General features: G+C 37.4%; 1 protein-coding gene across 1 annotated transcript in view; it reads left to right on the top strand.

Annotated features, from left to right (window-relative positions):
• TLN2 (talin 2) overlaps positions 1 to 13,083 on the top strand; it is a 401,255-nt gene that overhangs the window by 285,073 nt on the left and 103,099 nt on the right. Inside the window, exons 27-29 of the mRNA XM_054565330.1 lie at positions 3,013 to 3,147; positions 5,070 to 5,198; positions 7,301 to 7,403. Of these exons, the coding sequence (XP_054421305.1) occupies positions 3,013 to 3,147; positions 5,070 to 5,198; positions 7,301 to 7,403 (367 nt within the window). The remainder of the gene's footprint in view (positions 1 to 3,012; positions 3,148 to 5,069; positions 5,199 to 7,300; positions 7,404 to 13,083) is intronic.

Genomic DNA, 13,083 nt, shown 5'->3' with positions numbered 1-13,083 from the left:
AAGGAAAATTAAACAAAAAGAGACTATTAAGTTGTGGGAAAACTCCCTTTATACATATTTCTTGTATTCAGATTGCTCAGCACTTTCTGTCTACCTGTATCTCATAAACAGGGTGTGGGATTAGGCAATTCTCTTCCTTCTCCCTGTCAACTTGAACCTACAGTTACAAGACCCATTGGTCATTCATTTGGTTAATTTTTCAAGTGTCATAGATCCCAACATACAGAGATAGAAGGTGAAAAGTTTGATGCATTTCCTCTCATTTTAACTACATACACACACACACACACGTATATATTTTGAATTGAAATTCATTGTATATAGACTTTTCCTTATAACCATTATGAGTATTTATGATTTTGAATAATATTTTATCATCTGGCTATACTCTATGTTTAGCTATTTTCCCACATTGTACATATAGGTTGTTTTTAATTACTTGCTATCATAAATAACCTGTAATAGGATGAAAGTCTTTGCATGTACTCTAGTCATCTACTCCTCTTAAATTACTTCCTCAGGGTAAATTTCTAGAAATAAGATTGTAAGCAGCTTATTTTTATCTTGGAGAATTTTAGCTCAGACAAAGTGTTTCTCCTTTCACTTCAGTGTTAGAAGGCCTAGAGCTGGTTGTGGTGTCCCCACTGCTGACTGGGACTGTAGGGCCTGGGGGAGCAGTATAGACATATTCCAGGGTCCATGTTGTCCCTGCCCTTCTTTTTCCTTTTTATTTTGTTTTTTAATTTTGCTGTGATTGAGCCATCAGATCTTTGCAAGAGTAAAACAGAGTTAGAAATAAATAGAAATGGTATTGGCAGATCAGAAACTTTCTTTATACATGTTGTAAAATGCCTTTCCAGAATGCTGAATGAATCTAAATTTATAAACTAGCAGTATTTGAAGCACATGTTTTAATACATCTTTTCCAAGTTAGGGAATCAAGCCTTTAAAAAAAATAGGTTTTTAGACTTCTGGTCAAGATGGTGGCATAGGTAAACACGGCTCACGTTCTCACACAACCACCTCAAAATTAAAACTAAAATATAGAACAACCATCATTCGGAACCGTCAGAAATCAAGTTGAATGGAAGTCTGACAACTACAGAATTAAAGAAACCACATCCATCTAGACTGGTAAGAGGGGCGGAGATACAGGCCAGGTTAGTCCTACATCCATGTGTGGTAGATAAAAATTTGGAAGGGATATCTCAGGAACAAGGAGTCCCAGCCCCACACCAGAGAGTCCCAAACAAGATGGATGCAAAGAAGTCCAGTCCAAGACACATCATAATTAAAATGCCAAAGTTTAAAGATAAAGAGAGAATCCTAAAAGCAAGAAGAGAAAAGCAGTTAGTTACCTACAGGGTAATTCCCATAAGACTGTCAGCCAGTTTCTCAAAAGAAACATTGCAGGCTAGAAGGGATTAGCAAGAAATATTCCAAATCGTGAAAAGCAGAAACTGACAGCCAAGATTGCTCTAACCAGCAAAGTTGTCATTTAGAATTGAAGGGAAGGTAAAGAGCTTCTCAGACAAGAAAAAACTAAAAGAGCTCATTAGCACCAAACCGTTATATGAAATATTAAAGGGACTTATTTAAGAAAAAGGAGATCAAAACTATGAACAATAAAATGGTAATAAATTCATCTTTATCAACAACTGAATCTAAAAAACAAACTAAGCAAACAAAAAGAGCAGAGACAGAATTGTGGATATGAAGAGCATTTTGATGGTTGCCTTATGGGAGGGTGGTGTAGGAGAGAACGGGTGAAGAGGTGGGGGATTAAGTACAAATAGGCAGTTACAGAATAGCTATGGGGATGTAAAGTACAGTATAGGAAATGCAGTAGCCAAAGAACTTACACACTTGACCCGTGAACATGAACAATGGTGTGGGGATTGCCTGAGGGAGCAGGGGTTGCTGCGTGGAAGGGGGCAAAGGTGGAAAAACTAGGACAACTGTAATAACATAATCAGTAAAATATAATTGAAAAAAAAACAATACATTTTTTCCAGTTTACTTGGTAAAGTTCTTATTGTTTGATTTTGCATTTCCTTGTTTTTCACAATTTCTTTTCAGTTATTCTTTAATGTGAAATTATATTTGTGCTTTTTGAACACTCATGCTAGTTTTTCTTAAGTTCTCAGGAATTCCTTAAATATTAAAAACATTATCTTTTTTCCTTAGTATTTATGATCTGGCACTTGGATTTGTTATAACTTTACTAAGAATAGTTGTATAGCCTATATATTGAAACCCTGGAAAGTATGTGTACTCTTTGTTCCAGAAATTCTACTTTTACAAATTTATAGAAAAAATTATGAACATGCACAAAATTTTAGCTACAAAGGTGTTTATCATACCATTGTTTATTATATTTGAAAAGTTAAAATATGCTAAAATTACAGGACTGAGAAATATTAATAAATACACAATATATACTATATATACAATAGATAATATATACAATAGATATACAATATAATACTATATGGCTATTTAAAAGATAGAATATGTAAAACAAGGAGTTTGAAAATAGAATAAATCATATTATATATACATTACCACAGACATTTCATCCATGATGAAATTATCCTGGGTAGTGAGAAATATAATAGGTCATTCTATTTGTTTTGTCTGCCTATATTTTTAAAACATCATGTTTTGGATATATTTCAGACATAATTAAAGAGCTATTCCAGGAAACACAAAGAATCATATTTAATAATAAGAAACTCTCTTTGAAATCCATTTTAAATGAGAATTTTAAGCCACTATCCCAATTTCATCCCTCCCCAATGACACATCTTTTTATTTATTTTTTGACATTCCTAGAATGTACTACCCTACAGGAATCTGATCACGGGTGGGAATTTTCTGGGGGAATGTAGATGGGTTTAGTATTCCCTGTTTTAGGGTAAGTTTTGACTGAGGCTGTGGCCTTGCTGTTTGGGTCAGTTCTCGCATTACTTCCCAGGAGCTGTCTTACTTTCTGCTCTTCTCTCTCTACAGCCTGGAAGCAAGATGGTGTCCTCTGCCAAAGCCGCAGTGCCCACCGTGAGCGACCAGGCTGCAGCCATGCAGCTGAGCCAGTGTGCCAAGAATCTCGCCACCAGCTTGGCCGAGCTGCGTACCGCCTCGCAGAAGGCAAGTAGACTCCATGTCACAGAAGTTAGCGCATTGGGAATGGAGCTTTTAATTGCTTCCTGCTTGTATAACCTGGATGCTACCCAGGGCCAAGACACTACTAAGCATATTTCTTGTCCATTTGTTTGCGTGACCATTAAAGATGCCCTACATGTACACTGGCTTTTACCACTTCTAGCCACAGTCTCCTAGACTGACTTATCACCTTCTGGTTACAGATGACTTTTGTTAAGCTATTTTAGTTGCACATTTCCCTCTCCTCCCATACCCTGGGATAAGCAATGGTCTTTTTTTTTTTTTCAGAGTCATAGAGGTGACTAGTAGTCATCAGTTTCTTGGTGCCAGGTAAATTGTGGGCCAAAGCGATCATATCCTCCAGCTATCGTCTTGTGAATCTAATGACAAATTATTTAGGAATCAAATCTATTTTGGGGGGCCATGTATTTTAATTTTTTTACCCTGAAAGTTTTTCAGGGAAAACTGAAATCTTAAATGGGAACATTCACCTTAACAAAGTCCTCAATTACACAGAATTAAGGATTAATGAATTTCTGTCTCTGGAACTTATTAATTACCAGAAGGCCTCATTACTGCACTGTTTGATGTGGCATTAGCAAGATTTTCTGGCATGAATTCATTTTTCCCCACTGTAACAATCCCTTTATAGAAACAGCCTCATCTACGAACAAGGGAAGAAGGATAGAAGCTGATTTGCATTCTTAATATGAACAGTGCATTATATCATCAAAGATAAATATCCAGAGCTTTAGATTATATCCAATAAAAAGTACTTTGACCTGTGTTTCTCAAAGAGGGGTCTAAAGACCATCTGTACTGGAGTCAGCTGGGGGCACTTAGAATGCAGGTTCCTGGGCCTTGGTCTGAAAACCAAATCGGAATCTCTGGTCATTGAGCATCTAAATTTTAATAGGTTTCTTCAGTGAGTCTTAGACACACACTCACCTCAGACAACTGCTCTAGAGAAGTGAGCATCAAAGTGGGACTCAAGCAAGATGGCCCACTGTGTGCAGGAAGACACTGAGAGCTTTCTAATATTTTTTTACATAGCATAAGGGTGAAGAATGTCAGCTCTGGAACCAGGCTCCCTGAACTCAAATTCTGGCCTTGCTGTTAACTAATTTTGTGACCTCTCAAGTTAATTAATCTCTCTGTGGGCCCAGTTTTCCACTGTGTAATACTGGCACGTAGAAATCAATCAATTAGTATTTACCACTGCTGCTGTTGTTATTTAACTGAAAAAGGAAAGAAATTCAGATTTATCAGTATATAATATACTGATCCATAATTATACATGTATATGATTTATTAACATATATGTATTGGGCGATCAAAACATCTGGAGACCAATATTTTAAATGATCAAGAGAATGAAATTTTCTTAAATTATTATGGAATGAAATCTTTCATAGCCTTCCATATGAGAGAAAAATGGTTTATAACCCATAAATTTGTAAAGAGAATCAATAAGCTTGATGAAGACTTGGCCCCAAAGTCCTGGGTTCATTCATTCATTTCTTCTTCCTTCATTTACGTACTTACCACGTGCTTCTCCAGCCTCTCTGTGCCCACATGTTGTGCTGGGTGCCCTACCTCTGGAACCCAGACACAATAAATAAGAATCATCTTAGCTGAGAGGCGAATGCATTTCAGATAGAAATAGCTTCCAGAAGACTTTAAGTATATCCAATTATGAAACATACATAATTTATTAAGGAAGTTAGGACTAAGGTCCTGTCCGAGGATGATTTTTGTCACCTTGGGAAATGCTTCCTACCCTCTCATCCTATTTGCTAGAGTTTGAGATTCACTGGGGGTATGTCCAGAAAGAAAATCCCTATGCTGCAGAATACTGGAGCACTTCCAAGCAGGCTGTGTATACATATTTCCAACTCTGTTGACAGGCCCATGAAGCCTGTGGTCCTATGGAAATCGATTCGGCTCTGAGCACGGTGCAGACACTAAAGAATGAACTGCAGGACGCAAAGATGGCCGCTGTGGAGAGTCAGCTAAAACCACTTCCAGGGGAAACGGTAGGAGGTGTGGGGTGGGGCACTGCCTTTTTTTTTTTTTTTTTACCATGTTAGGCTTTCTGTTTTTATTTTTTTTGAAGTTGGGGCAAGTGCTCCTGAACTTCAAACATTTTGAATGCAAAGCCTTGGAATAGCCTTTTTTTTTTTTTTTAACTTCCCTGAGGGGGCTCCAGATGCTGGTTCTCTGTTCTTTCCTGGAATTGGCTGTTAATGTTCATCCCTCTAACGTTAACAAACAAGCCACATGCCAGTGTTTGAAGCCAGTGGGCCAATCTTGCAGGCTTTTTCTGAGAGAAGGCCAGCGCAGCTGACAAGCTAGGTTTGGAACTAGGAGTTCTGGCTTTCTAGATCCAGCTTGTCTTCAACCAGCTATGGACAAGTCCCATCTCTCCTCTCAGGTGTTTTATCTAGGAAATGGGTGACAGTGGGGTTATAAAGTACAGGAGATATTTCCAGCAATCATGTTTTTAAAAAGCAAGCAAACAAACAACCTTTACTTAGCACACAGCACTGGGAAGAAGAGTTTTCATGTTTCGATACCTCCTAATGCTCATGTCAGGGGTTTCCTGGCTGAAGTTTTAGCAGTCCTTCTCATTTATATGTACCTCCTTTACATATTACTGAACATCGCTGATAAAATACTGCCACTCATAAAGCACTGTATGCACACACAGATAAAATTTGTCCTGGCAGTGGCTTAATGACCACATTTTGTTAACCCCATTTTAACAGCTGAGAAAACAGGTATAGATGTTTTCACTGTTTTGTCCAATATTTATCTGGCAGTTAGTAGAAGAATGGAGGTTTGAATCCAAAATCCAAGCTTTTGTTCCCTCATGTTGAAAGTAATCTCTTAACTATTGCTGCTCTTTGGATGAACGAAAAACTTTTAGAATATATGATACTTCAGGACACCTAATTTACCATAGAACAATGTCTAGTATAAGAAACACTCAGAAAATATTTGTTAAATCAGGCTACCTCTAATTTTAAGGAAGAGGAAACTCAGACTCAGAGAGGTTAAGTCACTTGACGAAAGTCACCCAGCTACTGATAAAGTCAGGCTTGGCTCTGGGGCCAGCAGTTTTACAACATGATCCAGGTCTATCCCTTTGCAAACCTCTGTACTCCTGAGAGGCCAGGAGAGGCTTGCGTGACATGAATGCTGCCTCTACATAAAACAGCTCGTCAGTTAGAATGCAAGAAACACCATGTAAATTTTAAAGAAATTGTTTTCCCTTAAAGATTGTGTGTACTGTGTTATAACATATCGTTGGCTATAGTGGACCAGGCTCTATTTTTCATCTGAAGGTACTACCTCTCTTGCAAAGCATACTACGGGATAAAAAATGCACAGATTCTCTGATGCCTTTCTGCACTCTCTAAGCACGCCTAGAAGTTCCCTTCCAAAATCTTGTCCTCGTCTAGTAATCAAGTAATTATCCATACGCTAGGCCTTTACTGCCTTTGTTCTCTGAATTATTTATTCAGTTTACAAAGCAAGATGATGTGCTGTTCGTGGGAAAGCAAGCACTTTGCCTATTTTCAAAATCTCATATACCACTCCAGACCTCTATTTCTATTGCATTTCCTTCTGGTTAGAGCTCCTCAAAGTATAATGATCAAATTGAACAGTGTTAATGGTCCCACAGGCCAGGAAGGTGGTACAGATGGATGTCTGCCCACTTCCTGCCAAGGCATAATTAATTCTCACTAAGGATTTGTTGCAGACTTTCTAAATTAGCTCTAAAGGCATAATACTAATAGCTACCATTTGTTGAGTATATGCCTTAATTATCTGAAAACCTTCTGAGCTAGATATTATTATCTCAAGAAGCCAAAGCTTAGAGAGGTTCAGTAACTTATCCAATCCCTCATAGCCAGTGCTTGGGGGAAGGGACCCGAGGGCAAGGGTATGAACCTAGATTTGTTTGTTCTGAAGCTTAGGTTGTTTCCCTTCTATCACTCCACTTCTTAGTGCCATTGGTGTATTCGTCAGTAAAGAGCTAAGGCCCAGGGTTTGATCTGCATAATTTTTATGCTAAGACTCAGTGGATTTTGTTTTTCTCCTAAGTTCTCTTCCCCCTTGAATATTTTTACAGCTGGAAAAATGTGCTCAGGACCTGGGAAGTACATCTAAAGCAGTGGGCTCCTCCATGGCGCAGCTCCTGACCTGTGCTGCTCAAGGCAACGAGCACTACACAGGTAAGACTCTCACCCTTTGTGATGCCATGTGGCCAGGTGCAGACCATGGGGGTGGGAGTTCATTGATCTGACAATAAATCTGACTTTTATTTTAGCAGTTCAACACATAATTTTCAAGGACTTTCCACATGCTTGTTACGGGGCTTCATGATATCAGCATACAAAGATCTAATAATATATGACTTCCCAAAAACTCTTAGTGGGTCACACCCCTATAAGACTATAAGCAAACAATAATTATAAATTTTTGGGACTATCTGTGTATGACTCTTGACATCCCACTAAAATAAAGGGGACAAAAATGTCCAAGAGAATAAGAGAGGAGATGACAACAAATAAGATACCAATGAAATTTTCAAAGATGGAAGGAGACAAATAAGTAGTAACTGAAATAGTCAAAGAAATAAAAACTTAAAGGTCTGCAGAGAGACAGATAGTTTGAGTACTGGAGACAGCAGGTACCCCTTAACAGGAATACACTCTAAGGAACAGATTGTGTCATTGTCAACTCTAGGAAAAACACCAGGTTATGTAAGAAAGAATATGTTACCATTGTAGGAACCCAGGAGGGTGTCTATAGCTATCTGAAATGAAAATATCAAGAAGTTTCTGTGTAAGCCCATTGCTTGAAAATATGACATTAATGAGAAGAAAGCATGAAGAACTGAGAGGCTCTAGGAGTAGGAATCAAGTGGGAAGGAATGGGTATGGAGTTTTGCAGTAGTATCACTTGACTTTTTTGTTAGTTTGTTTGAAATATTCATTTCTGTTGAGATATAATATACATCCAGAAGAGAGCATATGACCTAAATGTATACATTTATGGGTTATCACAAATACAATGCACCCCAAAACCACCACCACCAAGATCAAGTAATGGAACATTCTCAGTGTCTCAGTGGAATTGCTGGGTCATGGGCTGTGCAGCTTTCAGCTACACTCCTTCTAGCAGTAATGAAAGATCCAGTCCTATATCCTTGTCAGCACTTTGTATTGTCGGGGATAGCCATTCTGTTGGGTGTAAAGTAGTGTCACATTATGGTTTAATTTGCATTTCCCTGATGAACAGCGCAATTGAGGACCTTTTCGTGTGTTCCTTGGCCATTTGGACATCTTCTTCTATGAAGTGCCTACTCATGTCTTTTGTCCATTTATTAAAATTTGAATTTTCTATTTTTATTTATCTGTATGAATTCTTTGTGGCTTATATATGTTTCTTGTATTTTGTGGCTTACCTTTTTACTCTCTTAAAGGTGTCCATTGATAAACAAAATTTAAATTTTAATATAGTCCAATTTATACTTCTTTTCCTTTATGGTTAGTACTTTTTGTGTCCTGTTTTAAAATTTAGCTTCTCCAACATCATGGAGCTCTTCTCCTCAGTTACATTGTAGAAGTTTTGTTGTTTTACTTTTCACATTTGCAACTACAGTCAATCTGGTGTTGAATTTTGTACATGTGAAATGGGGTCCTAGTTTAGTTTTTTTCCACATGGACATGCATTTAACCTAGCACCACTTTTTGAAATTACCATTCTTTTTCCCAGTTGTCTTTGGAGACACTTTCTTGTAAATTAAATGAACACATATATGTGTGAGTCCGATTCTGATCTTTTATTCTTTTCCATTGCCTTAATTGCCTGTTCTTACCTTAGTACCAAACTTTCCGAATTCCTGCAGTTTTATTTATACTAGGTGTCGATATCTGATGGTATAAGTACTCCACACTGTTGTTCTTCCTTAAGTTATTGTTGACTATTCTTGGCCCTTGTTCCACATAATTCTAGAATCAGCTGGTCAGTTTCTACCCACTAATCCCCTGCAAAAAAAATACCCTGTTTTTTTTTTTTAATTTAGGCTACATGAATCAATTTTGGGGATAATTGACATCTTTACATTATTGACTTTTATCACAGTCTTCTAATCTGTGAATAGGTATGTCCCTCCATTTATTTAGATTTTCCTTTCTCTCAATACTGTTACATAGTTTTCTGCTTAGAAGCTTTTGTTTTCATTGTAGTGTGCATGATACATCTTTTCCCATCCTTTTGCTTTCAACTTTTCTGTGTGCTTATATTTAATGTGTATCCTGTGAGCATCATGTAGTTCTGCTTTTGTGGAGGGAGGAGTTATTTGTTGGTGTGACAGTCTTTTTCTTTCAATTGGGATATTTGGTGTATTTACATGTAATGTAATTACTGATACTGTTGAAGTTTGATTCTATTGTCTTACTACCTGTTGTTTATATCCTACCTGTTCTAGCTTCTTTTTCTCTTCTTTCTTGTATTCTTTTAGATGTATGTGTATTTGTTAAATTCGTTTTGTCTCCCTTTGATTAGCTTGTTAATTGTACATACATTTATTACCTATTCTTTAATACTGATTAAAATCTAATATAAGTCTATGTTTACCTCTCCTTGGACAGTGCAAGAATCTTGGAACACTTTAACTATTTTTAACATTTTTTAACTCAGTTATTGCCTGTGTTTCCATTCTACATATACTTTAATCTCCTCAGTACATCTCACTGTTGCTTGATATAGTCAGTATTGATTGATTTACTCCCACGTTGGTCCTCCATTGCTCTTCATTCCTTTCTGTATTTCTGTGTGTGTCTGCCTGGGATTATTTCCTTCCTACCTGAAGACCTCTTTCATTACTTCCCTTAGTGTGAGTCTACTGTGACACATTTCTTCAGTTTTTGTTTTTCTAAAAATGTCATTGTTCAGCCTTTATTTTTTGGTGGATAATTTCACTTATTATAAAATTTTAGGTTGGCAGTTATTTTCTTCCAGCCTTTGAAGATGTTATTCCATTGTCTTCTGGCTTCCTTTAGTTCTGTTGTGAAGTCAGCTGTCAGTTTACTCTTCTAAAGGTAACGTGAATTTATTTTTCCCCTCTACTTGCTCTTTGAATTTTCTTAGCCTTTGGTTTTCAAGTAATGTGCCTATAGGAATTTTCTTGCATATTTATCCTGCTTTGGGTTGTAGTACTCCTTTACAATGGGATTTTTGTGTCTTACCAAAGCTTTTTGTTGTTGTTTTTGGAAAACTTTCAACCATTTTATCTTCAAATATTACTTCTGCCACATTTTTTTCTCTCTTCCTCTTTGTAGATGTTAGTTACCGCATGTTAGACATTTTCACTTTTTTGTGTTTCCCAGGCTCTTTTCTATATTTGCCATAACTTTTCTTCTTTGTGCTTCATTCTCAGTTTTTTCTTTTGATTTATCTGCAGCTCATGATTTCTTTCTTTCATTGTTGTTCTGCTTTCATCATCTTCTATGGAGTTTCAAATTTTAACTGTCATATTTTTCAGCATTATAATAGAATCAGCCTGTCAATTTCTACCCACCACCCCCCAAAAATACCCTGTTTTCTTTTCAATCAAATGTTTGTTTAAAATGAATGTTTTTTTAAATGATGAAAAATATTTTTTAAAAACAGACATTTGATTGTTCTCTTATAGTTTCCATTTCTCTGCTGGAATTCTCTATCTTATCTAATTTCTTCAACATATTTATCACAGTTATTTAATGTTCAGGTTCAATAACTCCAATATTCAAATCACATATGGGCCTATTTGTATTCTCTGGTTTTTTCTTTCTCCTCTTTTTTTTCACACATTGGTCTTTTCTCCGGGTGTTTCTTTCTTTTTTTTTTTTTTTAATGCTAATCATTGGTATTGACATTGTAGAGATAATTTGAGGCTCCAGCTTGTGTTTCCTTCCCTACAGATGATTATTCTTTGCTTCCAGCAGGTGATTACGGTAGGGGCAGAGCACCATAATATAAGCAGAAACTGAACTGATTGGAAATTGTGCAGTCTATTTCCAATTTATCTTTTAGGGTATAGTCCTTTGTGCCTTCCATCCAAACATCTATGATGTTTACCAGGACCATTTTATTTCTTGGGCTCAGAACTATGCTTTTTTATCTTCCTAGGCCCATGAGATTTCAGGAAGCTCTGCTCAGCTTCTCAGCTTCTGGGCAACAGTTTACACATTCAAAAATGCCTTGGAGGGAACTGCAGCATTGTACTCACTTCTCTGTGCTTTCTTTCTTTACCCATCAAGGTAGAGCTTGATGCTTTGGGATCTCTACAATGCCCTCAAACAGATGTTTTTGTATAATTTTTTCCAGTGTTTTTAGTAGTTTTTCTGAGGGAGGGTTCATCTGCAATAAGTTATTCTGCCGTTAGTATAAGAAAAATCCTCTTTAGTTTTTTAAAAACTATGCACATTTATTACTTTGAAAATAAGAGCACCATTAATGGCATAGTAATAGTACCTGCAATAAGAACTCACAGTTCTGTTAATGGGATGGTAAAGGAAATTTTCAGAGTGGAATTGACTCCTGATGAGGTTTTAAGAATTGTTCAGGACTCATTTGGCATTCAAGGAGAAGAAAAAATATATATAAATTCTTAAAAGCATAGAGCATATGAGAGGTTTAAGTTTCAAGAATTTCTAAGCGTTCCCGAAATCTTGCCAGATTTTGTGTAGATGATGAAATGCATCTTTAACGCAGCAAAGACTGCTTTACTAGTTACATCACCTGATCCTGATAACCAGGATGACAGACTATCTAGCTGGTGTCTGAAAAACCACCTAAAATGGTGGTTTTCATTTTGGCAGAAATGAAATAGGTGGATATGGAAGTGGGAACTGCGTATAAGAAGCCCCAAAGGCGAGAGAAAGGAAGGCTGACCAAATGGACAGAGAAAGGTTCACGCAAAGGGCTAGGGGGGAGGAGTGAGAATATAAGGCTGGAAAGGTAGGCTGGGGTCAGATCCTAATGGGCCTCTTAAGTCACTTTAAGTAATTTGAAATTTAACCTAAGAGCATGTGAAAATATCAAAGAGTCTTTACCTGTCGATACAGTTTATATTGCCTTTTACATAGGTTGCCCTTCCTCCCGTGTGAAAATAAGTTGGAGGAAATGTAAAGTTGGAGGCAGGGAGACCAGAGAGAAGGCTGTTGTGTTCATCCATGTAAGAGATCCTGGTGGAGATGAAGGAATGCATTAAAGAAAGAGAGGCCTGGCTGTTGGTGACTGGTGAGGAATGGCAGGCATGGGAGTAAGGAAAGCACATGTTTGGCCTAATAGTTGAGTGAAGAGTTGTATGAATCCCTGTGATTGAAATGCAGGACCATTGGCAGGTATGTTGGATGCCAGGTTCAAACTTTCAATGCATTCAGTTTGAAGTGCCCATCAGGCAGCTAGATATTTGTCTCTGGACCTTAGTGGAGAAGTCTGGGCTAGAGGTAAAGATTTGTAAATGTTTAATAAAATGATAATGATTGAAATCATGGATATAGGTAAGTTTCCTAGAGGGGAGTAGTAGCAGGAGAAAAAGTTTATCAGATATACCCCTGAGGAATTCGAATATATTTGAGGTGGCTGAGCAATAAAAACCTTCATAAGAAATGAGAACATGCAGCCTTGGAGAGAGCAAGGAAACCAGGACAGAGGGATGTCTCTAGAGCCAGAGAGGTAGTTGCTGACCAGAAAGTCACCCAAGAGCGACATAAAGAACACCCATTGGCTTTAGGAAAAACAAAGTCACTGCTCTCCCTGTTGAAGGCAGTTTGAGGAAAGTTGAAGAATAGCTGGGAAGCAAGGGGAGAACGCAAGTGTGGCGAGCTTCTCCCCGGTCTCAGTTCCCTTGTCCATCCTTGT

The sequence above is a fragment of the Pteronotus mesoamericanus genome, unplaced genomic scaffold (assembly GCF_021234165.1).
Source record: "Pteronotus mesoamericanus isolate MK-2021 breed Mesoamerican mustached bat unplaced genomic scaffold, CSHL_Meso_final contig_164, whole genome shotgun sequence".
NCBI classification, from domain to species: domain Eukaryota; kingdom Metazoa; phylum Chordata; class Mammalia; order Chiroptera; family Mormoopidae; genus Pteronotus; species Pteronotus mesoamericanus.
The sequence above is the reverse complement of the archived record's forward strand: the minus strand, read 5'-3'. Positions and strand labels throughout refer to the sequence as shown.